Source organism: Xiphophorus maculatus, chromosome 6 (assembly GCF_002775205.1).
Source record: "Xiphophorus maculatus strain JP 163 A chromosome 6, X_maculatus-5.0-male, whole genome shotgun sequence".
Classification (NCBI taxonomy): Eukaryota; Metazoa; Chordata; class Actinopteri; order Cyprinodontiformes; family Poeciliidae; genus Xiphophorus; species Xiphophorus maculatus.
In genome coordinates this window covers 29,115,231-29,137,186 of record NC_036448.1, presented here as the reverse complement: position 1 = coordinate 29,137,186, position 21,956 = coordinate 29,115,231, and the positions used below count along the sequence as shown (strand labels likewise).

General features: G+C 40.3%; 2 protein-coding genes and 3 gene segments (V, D, J or C); 3 read left to right on the top strand and 2 right to left on the bottom strand.

The window, feature by feature from the left end:
• Nucleotides 1–1,427: 1,427 nt before the first annotated feature.
• LOC111608892 lies at nucleotides 1,428–2,207 on the top strand. The segment is given in 2 exon segments: nucleotides 1,428–1,632; nucleotides 1,725–2,207. Coding segments are annotated over 2 exon segments (510 nt in total).
• A 628-nt stretch (nucleotides 2,208–2,835) lies between these two features.
• On the top strand, nucleotides 2,836–3,805 carry LOC111608893. The segment is given in 2 exon segments: nucleotides 2,836–3,268; nucleotides 3,361–3,805. Coding segments are annotated over 2 exon segments (510 nt in total).
• A 2,058-nt stretch (nucleotides 3,806–5,863) lies between these two features.
• On the top strand, nucleotides 5,864–10,802 carry LOC111608887. 2 transcript variants are annotated; one of them, XM_023335395.1, is made up of 3 exons: nucleotides 5,864–6,520; nucleotides 9,918–10,223; nucleotides 10,307–10,802. In XM_023335395.1, the coding sequence occupies exons 1-3, from the start codon at nucleotides 6,391–6,393 to the stop codon at nucleotides 10,564–10,566; spliced, it is 696 nt and encodes a 231-aa protein (XP_023191163.1). In that variant the 5' UTR covers nucleotides 5,864–6,390; the 3' UTR covers nucleotides 10,567–10,802. The 2 variants fall into 2 exon arrangements, with proteins under 2 accessions (XP_023191163.1, XP_023191162.1); XM_023335394.1 differs by lacking the exon at nucleotides 5,864–6,520 and adding an exon at nucleotides 9,050–9,784.
• A 2,980-nt stretch (nucleotides 10,803–13,782) lies between these two features.
• LOC111608882 lies at nucleotides 13,783–21,364 on the bottom strand. The gene is made up of 7 exons (XM_023335378.1): nucleotides 21,162–21,364; nucleotides 20,746–21,069; nucleotides 19,526–19,624; nucleotides 19,332–19,433; nucleotides 16,912–17,025; nucleotides 14,457–14,756; nucleotides 13,783–14,366 (listed from the first exon to the last, which is right to left on the bottom strand). The coding sequence occupies exons 1-7, from the start codon at nucleotides 21,334–21,336 to the stop codon at nucleotides 14,191–14,193; spliced, it is 1,290 nt and encodes a 429-aa protein (XP_023191146.1). The 5' UTR covers nucleotides 21,337–21,364; the 3' UTR covers nucleotides 13,783–14,190.
• On the bottom strand, nucleotides 18,985–19,937 carry LOC111608891. The segment is given in 2 exon segments: nucleotides 18,985–19,433; nucleotides 19,526–19,937. Coding segments are annotated over 2 exon segments (513 nt in total).
• Nucleotides 21,365–21,956: the final 592 nt, after the last annotated feature.

Below are 21,956 nucleotides of genomic sequence, written 5' to 3'. Positions count from 1 at the left end.
CACTGATTGTCCAGCAGCTGGTCACTGATTAAACAGAGCAGCTCCCAGCAGAGCTCCCTCTGCTGGTGGAAAACAGAATGACAACATAGCAGCTCTTTGTTTCACATGTTTCTTGCTTATTGTTACACATTTGTCAGTGAGGTGCTGTGTCACTGTGTCACAAACAAAACATATAAAGGTGAGTTAATGTAGGGCCCTCCCATTTCGAGTGTGAGCGCCCTCTTGTGACAGAATTGAGAATTACAACGCATCGTGAGTTGGAGATTTTCATGCTTCAGTCTAAAGTTGGTCAATGTTCAGTGATTAAACGGAGCAGCTTCAAACAGCGCTGCGTACAGCTCCCTCTGGTGGCGGAATGCAGAATGACCACACATTATGGCTCCTCGTTTTAGGTCAGGTTATTAAATTTTTGGCCTTTTTATGTTAGGTTTTTAAAAGCTTTGTCTGCTGTTTACATGTTGTTTTTCACAATGCATTGAAAATGTTACAGTAGGTCAACATGCTAGTGCTAGCTTAGATGCTACCATTAGTATTTTAGCTAGCTTTAGATGTTTGGCTCATTTTAGGGTTAGGGTTAGGGTTGTTGATGTGATTCATAGTTTAGCTTTGTAATCAGTTTCTAATACTCACTCAGTGGGATCTTAGGACTGACTCAAAGCTTTCACTCCCCTTCAACATTTTTCTATATGTGTTTTGCATACTTTTGATACTTTTGACTTTTTCTGCTGCTTCTACCTTTTCTTACATTTCTGCAAGTTTCCTGCAGTTTTCACCCAAAGCATTCAGCTTACAGCAATCACCCTGCAGTTTCTACTTTCTACCTAGAACAACTCAAGCTGTGTGCTAACACTTGATCTTAATTCTTTAGGTTCAGAAATGATAACTTCACTTTTATTTCTATTCATCTGGAGAAAGTTATAGCATCTCCCAGCACTGACTTGTTCTGAGCTTCTGATTAGGGTTGGATGGTTGTGACCCGGACACAAGTCGGACTTCCTGCCTCAGATCGGTCCACTTTAGATAATGACCTATCATTATTACATTTCTGTAATTATAATCTCTTATGATACCACTGCATACCAGCTAAATGAAAAATATAATAGTTTTAATGATTATAAAGATAAAATGTTAGCATGCTTCAGTGTTAGGTGGCATCTTTGTTGCCACTAACAACTTGTTCTGTTGACTATTAGCAAAGGGATTTCACTGTGATCTCCTATTGGGCCCAAACTGTTTGGGTTAAAAGCCACGGCTCTATTAGCAGCTTCATCTGGGAGAGAAACAGTTAAACTGATAAACTGTGAATGAGCATGTAAAGCAGAAAACACTTAGTGAGCAGTAAAAGGACCCAGGACAACCTGCTGATTGGTTTCACTGTTAAACTGCTGAAAAGAAGCAGAATATTCCTCTGATTGTCCAATCAGCAGCCTCCTCTTCTCTGTGGGCTGCAGGGGCTGATGGGAGCTTTGGTTCCTCTGCTAGAAACCACGTGGCCCTGGTCTGATCTCTCAGCTCGTCCTTGTTTGGCCTCAGCTGCATCAGAGCGCCACTTCTCCCCAGGTTCACCAGAGGAAACTCCACTGCACACAATGCTTTTCCTCCCAGCTGCTGCTCTGTGCTGGCTGGGTTCAGGTGAGTGTTTCCAGCCAATCAGGAGCCAACAAAGCCCACCTGGAACAAACACTGTCACACTAACCTTCACCTGTCTGTCTGTGTCTCTACAGCGCTGGCTGCCATGGCAACACACCTGGTTCAGGACGATTTAACTCTGACCAGGAGAACCGGGCAGAGCGTCTCCTTCAGCTGTGGAGGAACTGATCAGTGTGGTAGTAATTATGTTTACTGGTACCAGAAGAAAGAAACAGAAACATTCAGAGCTATTCTCTATATCTCCAGTGGTGGTAGCCCAACAAAACCTTACAATCATCCTCAGCAAGATGATTTCTCAGCTGAGAGAGATCGGAGCAGCAGTTCGTTGAAGATCAACAAAGTTAAACTGGATCATTCAGCCTCCTACTACTGCGGCTGTTGGAAGTCTGGTTCCCACAGTGAGAAATGATTCCTTCAGCCTGAACAAAAACCTCCAGATGATCAGATGTCAGTTTGTGACATAGAGAGCAGTAAACCACAGCCCAGGTTCACTGATTTCACCTCCATCTCACACAGAGACTCTCTGAGTTTTAGTCTTTAATGTTTCATCATTTTGTTAGAATCCACTGTGAAGGTTTCTGGTGTCTTTAGTGTTTATTTGCTTCTTTCAAAAGAATTTGTATATTGGAGGCGTAATTATTGACAAAAAATACTTAAATTCTGCAAGTGCATCAGGTTTCCATGAAATTTGAGTGTTTTAATGGCTTCAGAAAAGTTGCAACTGAAATGACCAACAGCGCCCCCTGGAAACGTTTAAAACCACTGACTCACCAGCTTACTTTATCATACAGACATGAAGTTTGTAAAACTTGTAGGACTTCCCAAAAATTACAGAAAGTTTCCTCCACCATGCTCTACGACTAACAGGAAGTCGGCCATCTTGGATTGCACTAGCGATATTAACCTAATTTTGTCTGTTTGTTGCTTCTGTATTTGATCAAACTTTTAGAAGTTTTGATCAATTAGCTTGAAAATTGGTGAGTTTTCTCCTAAGACATGGAGGATCTAAAGTTATCAAAATCCTGACATTTTTTGTGCTGATTGAAGAAACGTGGCCTGATCTCAGGCTTTGACTACCAAAAAATAAAAGTTGTTATAACTCCTGCAGAGATAAGGAGAGGGATGAAACCGGTTTCAGTTTTCTACAGACGGAGAGGCTGAGCCGACTGATGTTAGTCATTGATTACCATATTGGAAACGTTCTGATCAGTAATACTGGTCCAATAACCCATAATGTCACCAGATGGATCAGAATCAGGACTCATCATTTATAAATTTTTTATTAAGGTTGTTGTTTCCAGCAGAGGATCAGAGCATCAGTGTTCATAAACTCACCTCCTACCTAACCTGCTTTGCTTAGATATTTAAGATGCTAAGAGCAGGAGAATCTTCCTCTGATTATCCAATCAGCAGCCTCCTCTTCTCTGTGGGCTGCAGGGGCTGATGGGAGCTTTGGTTCCTCTGCTAGAAACCACGTGGCCCTGGTCTGATCTCTCAGCTCGTCCTTGTTTGGCCTCAGCTGCATCAGAGCGCCACTTCTCCCCAGGTTCACCAGAGGAAACTCCACTGCACACAATGCTTTTCCTCCCAGCTGCTGCTCTGTGCTGGCTGGGTTCAGGTGAGTGTTTCCAGCCAATCAGGAGCCAACAAAGCCCACCTGGAACAAACACTGTCACACTAACCTTCACCTGTCTGTCTGTGTCTCTACAGCGCTGGCTGCCATGGCAACACACCTGGTTCAGGACCATTTAACTCTGACCAGGAGAACCGGGCAGAGCGTCTCCTTCAGCTGTGGAGGAACTGATCAGTGTGGTGGAAATGTTGTAACCTGGTACCAGAAGAAAGAAACAGAAACATTCAGAGCTATTCTCTATATCTCCAGTGGTGGTAGCCCAACAAAACCTTACAATCATCCTCAGCAAGATGATTTCTCAGCTGAGAGAGATCGGAGCAGCAGTTCGTTGAAGATCAACAAAGTTAAACTGGATCATTCAGCCTCCTACTACTGTGGCTGTAGGAAGCCTGGTTCCCACAGTGAGAAATGATTCCTTCAGCCTGAACAAAAACCTCCAGATGATCAGATGTCAGTTTGTGACATAGAGAGCAGTAAACCACAGCCCAGGTTCACTGATTTCACCTCCATCTCACACAGAGACTCTCTGAGCTCTGAAGGTTTCTGGTTTCATTCATTATTTTTAGACTTGATAAATTTATGGTTTCTGTCGTTTTGTAATTAAACAGCTTTATTATTCCTCTTGAATCATAAATAATTTATGTTAAATAATATTATATGCATACAGTCGATAGTCATCAGGTATGTTTCTCATACAGGCTGGATGTGTTAGAAACAGAGGAACCGTTGGGAACGGCCTTTTTCCAGTTTAATGTTCTTTGACGGACGGTAGGAGTAATTTTACAGATTAATCATGGTGACATCATAATGCAGAGTTGTCGGTGTAGTTATGGTAACTATTCTTATTATCCGTGTCACGTCCAAGAACCTAGAACATCAAATTCAGACACAAGGAAAGACGAGAGAGTTGGATTCATTTTACTCACAGGAGAACGGACAGAGACGTACTCCAGTTACAATCTCTACCTGCTCTGAAAACACGTCTTGCTGCATCCTCTCTCTTTATTTCAATCATCCCCTGGTTATAATGTACATTTCAGCTCTATCAAAACATATGCAGCTGCAACGTGATTCATGGGTTCATAAGAAAAACTAGAACATTTACTACGAACAGTACGCCTCAATAAGGCTAATCAGCACCATTACGCTATAAACTCTTATTATAAACATGAACGGTCAGGATGTCCAGCTGTCCGATCAGAACCAGCTGGTTCCGGATGTCTCTGCATCCTTCAGCAGGGCTTCTGTCAACATACTCAAACATAGTTAAAACAATTCAACATTCAAGATGCATGAACAAAAGAAGCAAATGTTTGCTAACATTTTTGTTTATACAATTTCTCTAACAACCCATCATAATCTGTTCTAACTGGATGATTAAATAGATAGAAATTAATATTTACAAACCGGAGTAGAATATCAAGGTTAACATCCTTAATGATGACTCAAAATGTATTTATGTTTGGCTTTGGTTCTAGATTGATGTGCAGATTTTAAAAAATTTCCCCATAAATAAGTTGGAGTTTAGATGTTCTGATCACAGGCAGGTTTATAAAACCGTGAACTAAATCAAACCAGGCGGGAGTGTTGTTGGTATTGTTCATTAGTCTAACAGGCGCAGTGTTCAGTAAATTCACATCAATCTCCACCTTGTTTGGGTCTTCAATCAAATATCATAGAAGAGAAAATCTAAAAACAGAAAAAGTTGCACTGCTGTCTCTAATGGCGGTCTTTAGTGTCCTGTGTGATGACATAAAACTGACCGCTTGCTGCAAACGGTTTCAACTTTACTCACAGAAAACATGGCAGCTACTAAATCAGTCAATATCAGATCAATATCAGATACATTTTCCATCAGAGTGTCGTCTCTGATCTGGACGCTGAAGCTGCTGGTGATGAGTTGAAGAGTTATGAACACGAACCGTTCATGATTTCCAGAAAGAGAGTTTCCCTTTGTTTAGTTTAGTGTTTAATGATTCGCTGGTTTATTTGCAGCTTTTATAAAAAGATGAAGTTGAGTTTTACATAATTTATGATCCACAGACTTTCTTCATTTTTTGATCTCATTTGACAGGCTTGGTGGGACAAAACTCATGTTATCAAAAATCCAATCATGTTCACATCATCAACTTCCTGGACCAACTATATGGACAGACACACGACCCTCCACATCCTCCAGGGATCCATCATGTTTCCAGCTGCATGGGCCCCATCAGGGCCAGACGGTTCTGCTTCGCTCTGTCTTCTTCAATTGCATTGAGAGACTAACTGACTGATATGCAAAGAGAAGCTGCAAAAAAGACAGAAAAGCACAAAGATGAAAAGCAGAGCAGATGGAGAGGAAGGAGGAGAAACAAAGTGTCTCACAGAGAGAGAGAAGTTCCTGTTGGGTTAGAATCAGAACATCGAGTCAAAATGTTCACGAGTCAAATTTGGCTGGAAATACATTTTACAGTTTAATTAGTGATGCATCACAGGACACATCCATCCAACCTGTGTGAGTCCTGCTCCGTTTCCCTGCTGCCTCCATCCCAGCCTGATGTGTCAAAGGTCATGACCTCTGCTGCCTCCATCCCAGCCTCATGTATCAAAGGTCATGACCTCTGCTGCCTCCATCCCAGCCTGATGTATCAAAGGTCATGACCTCTGCTGCCTCCATCCCAGCTTGATGTATCAAAGGTCATGACCTCTGCTGCCTCCATCCCAGCCTGATGTATCAAAGGTCATGACCTCTGCTGTCTCCATCCCAGCCTGATGTATCAAAGGTCGTGACCTCTGCTGCCTCCATCCCACCTGATCAGTGTGAGCTTCATGACTCCATCAGCCTCCAGGAAACCACAGACCTCCATGCTGCATTCATGATCTCAGGAGATCTCAGCAGCTGCAGCTCAGACTGAAACACTGAAGACTTTCAGCAAGACGACGTCCCAACAAACCAGGAGACCCACTGGGAGAGATGGGAGCTTTCAGACATGATGTCTGCAGAGCTTCCTTCAGACCTACTTTGGACCTTCACAGCACATTTCTGATGGTTCTGCCAAGGATCCACTCAGAACCTCACAGCAACTTCAGCAGCCATGTTGATGTGAACATCAGAGAAACTCATCATGGAGCTGAAATCTGATCCTGCTGCATCATCTGGACCGGTTCCCCTCAGCCGACCCGTTCAGCAGCAAACTGGTTTCTGTGGAGGATACTGGTACCGCTTTGGTTCTGGAACCAGACTGGATGGAACCGGTAAGAACCAACATTTACTGGTTTCCATTAGTCCAGGTATTGTTGTGAAAATATCAATGATTTAGGAAAAGAGGCTAACACAGCTAAAGTTTGTTTTCATTTCTGTAACTCTGTGATTTTAAGAATCTAATAACTGGAAAACAAACTTTACACTTTTAACATCGACTAAAACTCAGAGTTACACAAAGTGAACAGAGAAACTGAGATAATAAAAGCAGAAAACATCAGAGGGGTTTTTGTATCAGTCTGTCTCACTGTGTAGAGGATTCTCATATCTCTTTGGTTCTGGAACCAAACTGTTTGTAACTGGTAAGAATCAACATTTACTGGTTTTATTAGTAGAAAGTTGTATTATAAAATGTGGACATTTATGAAAACAGATGTAAAATTCACAAACAGCTAAATGTCTTTTTTCAGCTGTTGGAGGTGATTATCTTTTCTTTCTCTAAAGCTGGGATTTTATTATTAAGTCTAATAACTGAAAGACTTAATTTAATATTTTATTTAGGACTAAAACTCAGAGTTACATGAAGCAAACCGAGAAAAACTGAGATAATAAAACCAGAAAGCAGCTCATGGGTTTTTGTATCAGTCTGTCTCACTGTGGGATGAATGGATCTTTGGTTCTGGAACCAAACTGTTTGTAACTGGTAAGAACCAACATTTACTGGTTTCACTGTAGAAGCTAAAATGTGTCTAAAGTCACTTTCTGCTGATTCAGGAATTACATGTTAGTTTCTATCGTTGGTAAATAATTCATCAGACATATCAATAATAAATGAAACATTTCCAAAATTTACTGTGCAATTTTGTTTATAATACCTGAAAACTGTCAGTAACTCTAACCTGGTAACATTTGCTAATATTGCTGATAAATGTCTAATTACTGTAAAATATTCACCATACATTTAATACCTGCTGGAACTCAGTGTTACATTAAACTGACTGTAGTAAGAACAGAAAACAGCTGATGGGTTTTTGTATCAGTCTGTCTCACTGTGTAGAGAATATCTCTTTGGATCCGGAACCAAACTGTTTGTAACTGGTAAGAACCAACATTTATTCATTTCACTGTTAAAATGTCAAAATGGGTTTAAAAATCACGCTCAGCTGTTTTAGTTTTAAAGATGTTTATTATTTTAGCTTTTGATCAATCACGCTTAATCTGTTGAAAATGCATCAAATGAAAATTATAATATAGACAGAAAATGTATAAAACATTTCAGAATTGATCAAATGTTTAAAACGTTAGAAAGTTTACCGATAAAACCCAGAAATAATCTGATCAGCAGAGATGTGAGTCTGTCAGATGATTAAACTTTTAGTTTCTGAGCCTCGTTTTAAGTTCAGAGCAGCAGAAACATTTTCCTGACATCAATAAACTGATTTTACCGTCGCAGCTGTGAACAGAGTGGATCAGCAGAGCAGCTGCTGCATGTTCTCTGTTCACGCAGCTGCTGGGGGAAAAATCCGATTAATGCAAAATATTCCTGATTCATTTACTGGCTGCTGAAACCCAGCGAAACGTGAAACTGATAGAGGAAAACTGGAAATAATAAGACCAGAAACCAGCCGGCAGGTTTTGTGTTTCTCGCTGTTTGGATCTTTGGTTCTGGATCCAAACTGAGGTAAGAAAAAATGTTTTATTGTTTTATTGTAGAAGTTAAAATGCGTCCAAAGCCACTTTCTGAGTTGAAATGTAATTTTTTTCATTAGTAAAAAATTCATCATGAAAATAATTTTTGAAAACATGCTCTTTGAACAACTTCATAAAATATTTACTTCTAGAAGTATTTTAGAATAAAATCATTAAACTCTGTGATATGTTCACAATTTACACCAGTTTTAATTTAGTGAATCTAAAATCTTTCTGTGAAACTAAATTCAGTTTTTCAGCTTCTGAATGTCATTAAAAATATGATTTATTTTTAAAAACTGGTTTTTGTTTTTGCTTTCAGGATAAAATTTAATAATAAATTATGACGTAAAAAAAGTAAAAAGGCTTTTACATTTCATTTAAAAGTAAATTAAATACAAACTTTTCAAAAATGTATGGAAAAATAATCTGGAAAAAATAAAAAGTATTAATTATTTAAGAAAGAAACAATTTCTATAGCCGTATATTGATCAGATATTGATCGGCATTCAGATCGGCTCCAGCCGTAACGATGGATTAACCCAGTTAAAATGTTTCTGTGGAGCCGAGTCCAGGTTCTGTAGTGGACTTTGTTCTGGACTAACGAGTAGATTAGTAAAAAAATTTACATTTATAAATAAAATCTGGGTTAAGAAAAATTCCAGCTTTCGAATAGAATAGAATAGAATATAAGTACTTTATTCATCCCAGCAGGGAAATTAGTTCGCAGTTACAGCATAGAGACACAATAACAACCACTGAGTAGTAGTAGTAGATAAAATAAAAAATAAAAATAAAATATAAAATGCTGTTAATATAAGAAACAACTTAGAGCAGTCCTTGCAAGATTAAAAAAATGCAGATATGTATCTGTAAATATATGTACAGAAATGTGCCACAGTGCAGTTGTGCAATAATTTTGATCATCAGATGAATTTATTGAGACAAAAATACAGAAACAGTTTTAAATGATGATCTTAGTTATTCAGAAGAAAAGCCGTTAATTGAAACCGTCTGTTTTTCCCGTGAGAAGAAATATTCCCACCCGACCCGATAACCGGGTTCAACCAGCAGAACCAGTAAAGAGTTTTAAATCCCAGTGGAGGAACTCTGACCCGCTCTGCTTTGCTGAATTGATTTAATTCAGACACATAGGGCGGGTTTCCAGTAGGAATGAACAGATGAAGGCCATGGTAGAGTCCAGGCTTTGACTAGGCCGCACCTACACTTTTTTCATTTCATGAGCCATTCAGAGCTGAACTTGCTGGAGTTCTTTGGATCGTTGTTCTACCAGGTACAGCAGGTTCTCCAGGTCCTTCAGCAGCTCATCAGTCCCAGAGCATCACTCTGCCACCACCGTGTTTGACTGAAATGTGATGTTCTGGTTCTGACCTGCTGTCAGTTTTACAGCAGATGTAACGGGACGTCCAGGTTCTGGAAGGTTCTCTCCCGACTCATCAGATTGTTTCAGGGATCATAAATGTCAGACGGGTCTTTGTGTTGTTTTGGGTCACATCATTTTTATTCAGCCTCTCCTTGTTCTGGAATCATGACCTCTGACCTCAACCGAGACAGTGAGGTCTGGAAAGGTTTAGATGTTCTGGATTTTTCTAGGACCTCCTGGATGGGTCGGGTCTTTTATTAAATAATAAACAGTTAATAAATGAAATCTTTTATTTTCTCAGTTTATCGTTTCCTGACATTAAATGTGTTTGATGACCTGAAATATTTCTCTGTTCTGTTTGTTTCTGCTGTCTTCAGGTAGAGCAGTGAAGAAACCCGAGGTGACTGTGTGTCCGGTGAAAACAGAAGGCCGTGTGGAGGGAGACACGGCTCTGATGTGTCTGGCCTCGGCCATGTATCCTCCTCTGGTCCGGATCTCCTGGAAAAGACAGAAGGGCAGCAAGGAGGAGCCGGCCCCCGCTGAGGAGAAACAGCAGGAGCTCAGCGGGTCAAAAAGTTCTGCCGTCATCAGGCTGGTTAAAAACGAGACTCTCTACAATTATGAATACATCTGTGAAGTTCAGCATGAGGGCGGCAGCGTGACCAACCAAACACGGTTCCAAGGTACGAAAAGCAGAAGATCAGTTCAGGAGAAATGCAGCTTCAGATTCAGTGTGACTGGAATGTTGGACTTCTCTTTGTTCCAGAACTTCCAGAACCTCCAGCACCAACAAGGTCTGGAGCAGCAACAGATCGGCCAGCAGCTCCTGCGCCGCCACCAGCAGCGTCTGTCCGTCCTCAGCTCCCAGTGAGGCTCCCAGTGAGGCTCCCAGTGTCCTTCCAGTCTCGCTGCAGGGTGAAGCTGCTCTGCCTGCTGTACTCAGTGCTGATAGTGAAGAGTCTGGTGTACTGCAGTGGCCTCTCTGTGCTGATGGTCCTCAGGAACAAGGGCCCGGCCCCCAGCTGAACTGCTGCAGTTTATCACATTCATCAGCTTTAAGAAACATTGTTCAGGACAAACTGTGGAATGTACTTTTGATTTCATTTTGCTGCATTTTATTATCATTTAATTCTTTTTGCTTTTCACTTTTTACAGTGTTGTAGATTCTACACATTTATTCATTCTGTATTTGAATAAACTCAAACATTTTTTGTCATGTTTTTCACTTTTTATAACTTTTAACTGACCTGAATGTAATGAAATTAAAACAACAATAAAACCATTTTTCCACCATCAACATGTATGTTATTAATATGAATTATATGTAACGTGTCAGTAAACCTTATTGGTTCATCTGTTTGTCGTCTGATTCTTCAGTTTTGCTCTGAATCAGTGAGAACATCAAACTCTACGCCGATGACGTCGTTGTTTCCACTCATGAACAAACAGCAGAGCTGCTTTAAAAACTAACATCCTGACTGTTTATGAGTTATTCTAACATTAGCATAATAAAATACATTTCCTGTGTTTTCTTCACTTTGTAGGAACCTTTCTGTTTCACACAGTTTAGTTAGCAGTAGCTTAGTTAGTTCAGAAGGACCAAAGCTCTCTCTCTCTCTGTCAGATGTTTAGCTGCTCTGCCTCCATTAGTGATAATGTTTTATGTTTTTTCTTGCTTTGGGGCCGATTGGCTGACGGTATGCAGGAGCCATAATCCTGGAAACCAGCCCACTGGACTCCATCAACTTGTCCTGTTGTAAAAGTTTCACTGATAACCTGCTGGGAATCAGCAGGTCTGTAGTCAGAAACGTGGAATGAGAAACACGACCATGATCAAATGTTTGCCAGGACCAGAATGAGCAACTTTACATCCTACCTGGCAACAAACGTCTGGTTAGGAAAGTTCAAATACAGGAAAATTGACACATGATTACAGCAATCAGTGTCACTAAAGTTGCATTGCCTCAGTGTGAAAGTTTGCCAAAACAATGTTGTAGTTTTCTCTGGTCCCTTCCTGATGTGACGACATGTTTAACCGTTTGCTGTCATTCAGCCGCTGCTTGTCAACGTGGCGTCTTCAAAACAGGAAACTCTGATAATTGGCAAACATTTTGGAAAAAACCGAAAGACGGCATCATCCCACTGTGGAGGGAGAAGCTCTTCTTTCAGGAAGACAACGAACTTCTCTGCTAAAACGCTGACAGATCAGGGAACCAGAATCGTAGTTCAGCACCTCTCTGTACTTTGACTGATCCGTTTCGCCATTAAGACAGCGTCAGATTCCAGTTTGTTCATGTGAACGATGAATCTCACTCCGTATGAAGGATTGCTGTAAAGACGACGACACAAGTGATTTCTGCTTCTCTGTCTGCTCATCTGGGACTGAATGCTTCGAATCAACGACTCATTGATGCATTTTTTGATAATTATCAATAATTAGAATATGTTTGAATTAAAATGATTTGTGCTTAAAGGTGTTTGTTGTGAATTGGTTCTATATAAAGAAGCTGAATTGAACTGAGATCAGTGATTCAGTGATTTAACAGGAGACTGAGAATTAATGATGATGGTCTAACTGGACTAATGACCCAGTTAACATTATAATCTATCAGCTCTGATGTTGATCTAAATAAACACAATGAAAATGTTTCCAGGAAGCAGAACCAAACCACAGAGACGGAGCAGATGATGAGTTTGTAGAGCAGCAGATATGAATCTGTTCTCAGTGGTTATTAGAACCGACCAAACTGCTGGCAGCCAATCAGACTTGGTTCCTGCAGCTGTGTGGGTTTGTGCTCTGCAGCCTCCACACCGTTAGCTGTGGCTTCTCACCTTAATAACACAATGACAGTTACAAGCATCGACTGAAACAATCGTTCAGGAAGCACCTGTTTCTTCATCTGAGAGAGAAACAGCTCAGAGCTGAACTCACAGCTCAGCAATCAGCTCTGATCACAGTGAATCACATCAGTCTGTTCAATGGCTCAAATACATTCTAATAATTATCAGTAAAGACTGAAACACCAACAGCTGAATCTAAACTCTGATCAGTTTTTCTGTGTTTCTGTTGATGCAGCAGGAAGATTTCAGCTCACAGGAACAAACAAAGCAGCAACAAAACCACCGAGACAGAAACTCAAACCACTGAGACAAACATTCACCTTGTTCTGTTCCTGTGACCAGGCGGCCATGTTGGTTCTGATCCGGTCTGGTCGATCAGAGGAGTCTGGACGTCTCCATCCCAGCTGACCTTCTAACTGGTTTGGTCTCTGAGGAGCAGCTCTGCACTGGTTTCCATCAGACTGGTCACACAAACTGCTGGCAGCTTTACAGCGGAGTCCCTCAGGGCCGAGTGCTCGGTCCTGTTACCATGGCAACCCCCAGTCCCAGCACCGATCCTCTGATGACTCTTTCTGGGTCTCATCAGAACCATCTCCTGTCATTCAGAACCAACTCCTTGCAGAACTTCATGAAGGTTCTGTTGATGACGTTGAACTGCTGCTTGGTCTTTATCTCTGCATTAGATATCAGAACTCTGAACCCGTCCTGCTGGACCTCTCACCATGTTCTTACTGTTTTATCTTCAGGAAGGTGGAGCAGACCAGGGAGAAACCAGGCAGGTATCAGGAGAAGATTTTACAAAGGTTTCAGGATTATCCTCATTCGCGGTGCAGCAACAGCTGTGATGATCCAGGTGGCTGCATGTTGACTGTAGCTGCCAGTTCTGGGATCCCGTCTCACTTCCTGGGTTTTCATGTTGTTAATATGTTGCTTTTTCTGTGCAGACGGTTTTTTACAACCTCACACTGTGTCCTTTATGGATACAGGGTGAAATATACACTAACTTCATCTCCTGCTGTAATGTTGTTCTCATCTAACTAAAGGGCAGAACCAGGCTGCAGCCTCAGGGACCTGAAACGTTCATTTAATAAAGTCATTCATTCATTCATTCATTCATTCAACAAATCTACCCATTATAACTGTGTCTGTCCAAATTGGATCATTTTGTCAGTAAATGTTTAAACTTTCAAACTGAACAGAATCAAAGTGTTTCTGATCAAAGTCTTTGATTCCGACGGTTCAGTTAAAGTCCAGCTGATCGTTTTCAGCTTGTTGCTCATCAGCTTCAGGGAAATGAAACATGTTGGGACAAAAACTCCTGATTTGATGGAGAATTTAGGAACAAACAGAGAATCAAGTCATTTAGTCCCAAACAGATCTTTAATAAAAACATCAGGGATTTTACACAAAGTTCTTACTATGAAATAAAGATAAAACTGTTAACAACAAAGGATCAAATAAGAAGCAGAAAGAAAAAAATCTGAAAAGATCTAAATCAATCTATAAAATTATAACATCACAGACTGACAGGAACAAGTCATCATCTGGATGGAAATAATTAACAAAATCTGAAAAACTGGAACAAAATGATTCTCTTAATGTTTGACTTAAATGTAAAGAAGCTTTAAAACAATAAATCAGCAGTGATCTGACAGGAAAGTGAGTTATGAGAGAGGGGAAAAGATATGCAGCTCAGGTGAACAGGCAGCGTCGAGAACTGAGGCCTACGTTGATCAGTTACACATTTTACTCCTACACCATCACCACACCTGTGAATCAAGGCCACTGGAGTCAGAAAACCCTAAAAAATCACTCAGCAGCGATGAAGCAGGAGAAGCTGCAGCTGGGGGCCGGGCCCTTGTTCCTGAGGACCATCAGCAGAGAGAGGCCACTGCAGTACACCAGACTCTTCACTATCAGCACTGAGTAGAGCAGGCAGAGCAGCTTCACTCGGTTCAGGATCATCAGGATCCAGGGACAAACCTCTGGAACAGAACAGGAGGAAAATGTTGCAGTGAATCATCCTCTGTCCTCTGCTCCACCTGAGCCTCCACCTGGTCTCCCAGCTTCATCACCTTGTGTTGTAGGGGCCTCCACTGGGCCCCCCTCATGCTGCACAGAGCAGCGGTATCTAGATGTGCTGAGAAGATCCCGGTCCACCAGTAAGATGGAGGCGGTGCGGTTCGGCTCTCTGAGCTCCAGCTGCTCTCCAGAGGTCAGATCTTTCTCTCCATCGTCCTCCAGTCTTTTCCAGGTGAACTTGACCTCAGGAGGAAACATGCCTGAGGCCAGACACAGCAGGAAGCCCCTCCTGCCCCGCCGGGCGCTGGATGCTGCTGGGTACACGCTCACCATGGGCTTCACTACCGGATCACCTGGAGGTTGGCAGCAGAAACAAGCAGACAGACACACATCCAGCCAGTCAGCAGCAGCTGCAGCTCTGCACTGCATTCAGTCTGATCCTGGAAACTACATGGACTCTGATACCTGAACTGCTGACCAGCACAGAACAAAGTTACCTGCAGCCTCTGGACTCACCTTCACATCAAACACTGACTCAGCCAGATTCTCTGCAGGCTTTTATTTTGAAGTTACTCTAAACAGAGATTTAAATCTCTTAAAGATATTCATTTTAAATGTGGCTTTTATTTCCACAGCACATTAAAACTTTAGTCTTTGTTTCTTTTATACTTTCAAAGGTTATGGTTTTATTTACTGGCCACTTTGTATTTTATGATTTAGCCGTACAGCATTTTGGTTGACTTTAGTTTTTAAAGGATTTTATAAATGAATGAATGAATGAATGAATGAATGAATGAATGAATGAATGAATGAATCTGACTTGAATATGTTTATTTCACTGATGGAAGAAAACAGTTTGAACCCAAAATATAAAAGCTGACAGTTTATATGAAAGTCAGATTTCTTCTACACCAGCATCATTGTTCTGTTAAATTTGCATTCAAATAAATGAAGTTTTCAATAATATTCTCATTTATTAACTATTACTGTTCATTAACTAATAGACCTTCTTTAAAGCTTTAATGTTTTAAAATGATTAGATCTGGAGATGTTTGTTTCTTCTGCCAAAACTTATTTTGTAATGATAAACTTTTATTTATTAATATTTTTTAAACACCAACTGATTACCTCATTATGTAATTTTCATTAATTAAATCAGATTTTTTTAATCCACCTTCTATAGAGAACCTGAGTTGCTTTTTACCAAACACTTTTTCACGAGTCGTTTTCAGGCTTTGAGCTTCGCTTGTATCATCATAAAATGTCAGATAATATCTTTCTCTAATTTTCTATCATTCATTTTTATTAAACATTTTTCTTTAGAAACCATACTGATGGTATACATTTCCTTTTTGTGGGATTTTTTTTCCAAACGAATCAAGATTGTCTAAACCTTTAACCACATAAACCTCGTTCATTTCTTCTGTAGAAGATTTTTCTGTTGTTGAAATTAATTCTTTAATATTTCATTATATTATCACCTTCATTAAATAACAACCCAGATCAGTTTCTGATAATTTTTCTAATTATTTTTTGGTAAAAAATGACTTATGTGATTATTATAGAAAATATATTGAAACCTGAAAGTTATTTATAATTTTTTTCTACATTTAAATAAAATCTTCCACTTTTTACAATAGAATATTGAATATATCAACCACAGTGGATCTAATTAATAATTTTAAAAGTTTTTGTGGAACATCTTTTCTTTCTTTGAGATAACTGATCCAGTCAGAGGAAAGGCGGTTCTGCAGTGATCGGGTCGGGCTCAGAGTTCAGCAGAATGAGAACCTGGAGAATTTCTCTACTGATCCACACAGAACCGTTTAAAACCTCGATGCTAAAATTGATTTATTTTATTTCAGGAAAGAGTTTCTATTTTCTGAACTTAAACGAAGCTCAGAAACTTTGGAGGTTTTAACTCATTTAAACAGATTTATATTTTTATCTGCTGATCAGATCATATTTAGGAGATTTTACCTGGTATATTCACTAACATTATAAAATTCTTATGTTTCATATCTTCAGAGATCTTTAATCCTTTTTTGCCTAAATTACATTTTCATCTGATGCATTTTAGACACACTAAGAATTATTAAAATGATAACATAATGAGTAGTTATAGAAGCAGAAATAATAGAAAGTCACATTAAACCCATTTTAGCTTCTACAGTAAAACCAGTAAATGTTGATTCTTACCAGTTACAAACAGTTTGGTTCCAGAACCAAAGAGATATGAGAATCCTCTACACAGTGAGACAAACTGATACAAAAACCCATCAGCTGTTTTCTGCTTTTATTATCTCAGTTTCTCTGTTCACTTTGTGTAACTCTGAGTTTTAGTCGATGTTAAAAGTGTAAAGTTTGTTTTCCAGTTATTAGATTCTTAAAATCACAGAGTTACAGAAATGAAAACAAACTTTAGCTGTGTTAGCCTCTTTTACTAAATCATTGATATTTTCACAACAATACCTGGACTAATGGAAACCAGTAAATGTTGGTTCTTACCGGTTCCATCCAGTCTGGTTCCAGAACCAAACAGTACCAGTATCCTCCACAGAAACCAGTCTGCTGCTGAACGGGTCGGCTGAGGGGAACCGGTCCAGATGATGCAGCAGGATCAGATTTCAGCTCCATGATGAGTTTCTCTGATGTTCACATCAACATGGCTGCTGAAGTTGCTGTGAGGTTCTGAGTGGATCCTTGGCAGAACCATCAGAAATGTGCTGTGAAGGTCCAAAGTAGGTCTGAAGGAAGCTCTGCAGACATCATGTCTGAAAGCTCCCATCTCTCCCAGTGGGTCTCCTGGTTTGTTGGGACGTCGTCTTGCTGAAAGTCTTCAGTGTTTCAGTCTGAGCTGCAGCTGCTGAGATCTCCTGAGATCATGAATGCAGCATGGAGGTCTGTGGTTTCCTGGAGGCTGATGGAGTCATGAAGCTCACACTGATCAGGTGGGATGGAGGCAGGAAGACAACCTGACGAAGATGAAGAATCTGCTCCTCTTAATAACCTTAGTTTGATCAAAATTACAAGTTGGGAGATCATCTGAATATCAGGAATTAATATCCAAACAGCTTTCAGTCTCTGTCAGTTATTGTTCTATGAATATCTGCCTGGAGAAGCAAGTTATTATAGAACCATCAATAAAGAAGTTAATTTGTGCACTGACTTCTTCACACGGGTGTCTCTACACACACGTGCGTGCGTTTGTTTCTAATACCTTGTGGGGACCATTTTCCTGACATATACTAGGCACACAAACTGCTTCTCTACAAAATATAAAAATCTACCAATACAATGATTCAAATTTCAGTTAAAATATTTTGGTAAACAAGATATAACTAGATTCATAACATTAAACTAAACAACTAATTAGAAAACATGAAAAGAAACTAATAAACTCATAAGTTTACAAAGACAAAGAACAATAACTGTGTTCACTGCTGAGTTAACCAGTTAATATCATAATGCAATTCTTAGGACAGGAGTTTTCAGTCATGGTTCTCAATATTATATTATATTATATTATATTATATTATATTATATTATATTATATTATATTATATTATATTATATTATATTATATTATATTATATTATATTATATTATATTATATTATCTGCCACTGAATCTGGCAGCTGCCACTTCTGTCTCCCAGTAGTTGGGCAAACAGTCCAGCAGAACCCAGTGAGGTGGGACAAATCAACGTCTGTAAAGCTGTGATTGAAACCCAGGAACATGAAGCAAGGCTCCATGGCAGAAATTCAGTCAGAGCCGGTCAGGAACATGATCAGGACATCAGACATGAAGACTCCAGGCTGTGAGAGGCTGAAGACAGAAGATTTCACACTGAGTGAATTCAGGGCAGCAGCTGATGTCGGCCTTGTTTCAGTCAGTCTGCTCCAGAGCAGCTGTGGCTACTATGTAGCTACCCATCGTAAAAATGGGTGAATGAAAAGATGTAATGTAAAACACTTTCAAGTCAGAGGACTTTATGGATCCCTGTCCACATGCTGATCATTTTCTATAGATTTTATTTTAGACAAAACGTCTGACTGTAAATCGTTCTGATTAAAGTTCTGATGGGTCAGAGAACCGTAGCAGCGCTGAAGCAGAACTGAGGTTGAAGTGCTATTTGTCCAGGTGAAGCAGGATGTGGGAGCTGCTCAGTGTCTATTATTCAACAATCTATGCTCAAATAATCTTTTCACTGAGTGAACGGACACATACAGCTAGTTTTTATCTCAACCTGCTGAGAGCTTGCTATATTATAAGATTAAAATAAATTGGATAATTATTGGAAATATTGAATAAAATGGTTCACAAGACAAAGTGTTGGCAGAACTGAGATCAGATTTGCTTCTAAAATGACATAAAGTGAAATTAACTGCTGAAATCTGTTAAGCAACAAGAACTAATGGAAGAGTTTTCATGAAGACTTAACAGAAATAAGGACTAATGGATTTTATTCCTGCAGTTCTTTAAATCAGCTGAGTTATTCAGGACACAAAGATAAATTCAGACATTAGACTGAAAGTCTGAAAATAATGAATGAAACCAGAAACCTTCAGAGCTCAGAGAGTCTCTGTGTGAGATGGAGGTGAAATCAGTGAACCTGGGCTGTGGTTTACTGCTCTCTATGTCACAAACTGACATCTGATCATCTGGAGGTTTTTGTTCAGGCTGAAGGAATCATTTCTCACTGTGGGAACCAGAATAAGAATAACAGCTGCAGTAGTAGGAGGCTGAATGATCCAGTTTAACTTTGTTGATCTTCAGTTTACAGCTGTTATCATTTCTTTCTGCTGAGAAATCATCTTGCTGAGGATGATTGAAAGGTTTTGATGGGCTACCACCACTGGAGATATAGAGAATAGCTCTGAATGTTTCTGTTTCTTTCTTCTGGTACCAGGTTACAACATTTCCACCACACTGATCAGTTCCTCCACAGCTGAAGGAGACGCTCTGCCCGGTTCTCCTGGTCAGAGTTAAATCGTCCTGAACCAGGTGTGTTGCCATGGCAGCCAGCGCTGTAGAGACACAGACAGACAGGTGAAGGTTAGTGTGACAGTGTTTGTTCCAGGTGGGCTTTGTTGGCTCCTGATTGGCTGGAAACACTCACCTGAACCCAGCCAGCACAGAGCAGCAGCTGGGAGGAAAAGCATTGTGTGCAGTGGAGTTTCCTCTGGTGAACCTGGGGAGAAGTGGCGCTCTGATGCAGCTGAGGCCAAACAAGGACGAGCTGAGAGATCAGACCAGGGCCACGTGGTTTCTAGCAGAGGAACCAAAGCTCCCATCAGCCCCTGCAGCCCACAGAGAAGAGGAGGCTGCTGATTGGATAATCAGAGGAAGATTCTCCTGCTCTTAGCATCTTAAATATCTAAGCAAAGCAGGTTAGGTAGGAGGTGAGTTTATGAACACTGATGCTCTGATCCTCTGCTGGAAACAACAACCTTAATAAAAAATTTATAAATGATGAGTCCTGATTCTGATCCATCTGGTGACATTATGGGTTATTGGACCAGTATTACTGATCAGAACGTTTCCAATATGGTAATCAATGACTAACATCAGTCGGCTCAGCCTCTCCGTCTGTAGAAAACTGAAACCGGTTTCATCCCTCTCCTTATCTCTGCAGGAGTTATAACAACTTTTATTTTTTGGTAGTCAAAGCCTGAGATCAGGCCACGTTTCTTCAATCAGCACAAAAAATGTCAGGATTTTGATAACTTTAGATCCTCCATGTCTTAGGAGAAAACTCACCAATTTTCAAGCTAATTGATCAAAACTTCTAAAAGTTTGATCAAATACAGAAGCAACAAACAGACAAAATTAGGTTAATATCGCTAGTGCAATCCAAGATGGCCGACTTCCTGTTAGTCGTAGAGCATGGTGGAGGAAACTTTCTGTAATTTTTGGGAAGTCCTACAAGTTTTACAAACTTCATGTCTGTATGATAAAGTAAGCTGGTGAGTCAGTGGTTTTAAACGTTTCCAGGGGGCGCTGTTGGTCATTTCAGTTGCAACTTTTCTGAAGCCATTAAAACACTCAAATTTCATGGAAACCTGATGCACTTGCAGAATTTAAGTATTTTTTGTCAATAATTACGCCTCCAATATACAAATTCTTTTGAAAGAAGCAAATAAACACTAAAGACACCAGAAACCTTCACAGTGGATTCTAACAAAATGATGAAACATTAAAGACTAAAACTCAGAGAGTCTCTGTGTGAGATGGAGGTGAAATCAGTGAACCTGGGCTGTGGTTTACTGCTCTCTATGTCACAAACTGACATCTGATCATCTGGAGGTTTTTGTTCAGGCTGAAGGAATCATTTCTCACTGTGGGAACCAGACTTCCAACAGCCGCAGTAGTAGGAGGCTGAATGATCCAGTTTAACTTTGTTGATCTTCAACGAACTGCTGCTCCGATCTCTCTCAGCTGAGAAATCATCTTGCTGAGGATGATTGTAAGGTTTTGTTGGGCTACCACCACTGGAGATATAGAGAATAGCTCTGAATGTTTCTGTTTCTTTCTTCTGGTACCAGTAAACATAATTACTACCACACTGATCAGTTCCTCCACAGCTGAAGGAGACGCTCTGCCCGGTTCTCCTGGTCAGAGTTAAATCGTCCTGAACCAGGTGTGTTGCCATGGCAGCCAGCGCTGTAGAGACACAGACAGACAGGTGAAGGTTAGTGTGACAGTGTTTGTTCCAGGTGGGCTTTGTTGGCTCCTGATTGGCTGGAAACACTCACCTGAACCCAGCCAGCACAGAGCAGCAGCTGGGAGGAAAAGCATTGTGTGCAGTGGAGTTTCCTCTGGTGAACCTGGGGAGAAGTGGCGCTCTGATGCAGCTGAGGCCAAACAAGGACGAGCTGAGAGATCAGACCAGGGCCACGTGGTTTCTAGCAGAGGAACCAAAGCTCCCATCAGCCCCTGCAGCCCACAGAGAAGAGGAGGCTGCTGATTGGACAATCAGAGGAAGCTGCTGATTGGATCATCAGAGGAAGATGCTGCTGCTGCTTTCAGTGGCTGGACTGGAGTCTGTTGTAAAAAATCAGCCTCTCTACCAAAAGATGGCGCTGTTGTATTGCATTTGATTCACAATCAGTGAAGCTATCATTAGCTTCAAAGATAAATGTGATTGTTTAACTGTAGTAATAAAACTTCAAAACCATCAGGAAGATGCAGAATGACAGATACAGAAACATTAATTATAAAGAAAACACAGAAATACATTAGAATTAAAGGTGGAACTAAAAGCTGACTCACTTGTCCCCAGATATTAGCTTGTAAGCATATGAAGACAGAAGTAATAATCTATAACAACTGAAAATAACCTTTTCTGGATACGTTATTTTTAGTCAATATCTACTCCTTATAACTGTGGAGCAAAGTGATTAGATGAAGCTCCATGAAGCTTCATTTGCTCTACAGCGGCATCAAGTGGACAATAGATGTAAAACAGGTAAAGTGATTTTTATGATTCTTCTGCAGCTTTTAACTGAATAAATAATTAAATTATGTTTATTATGCTAATACATAAATGC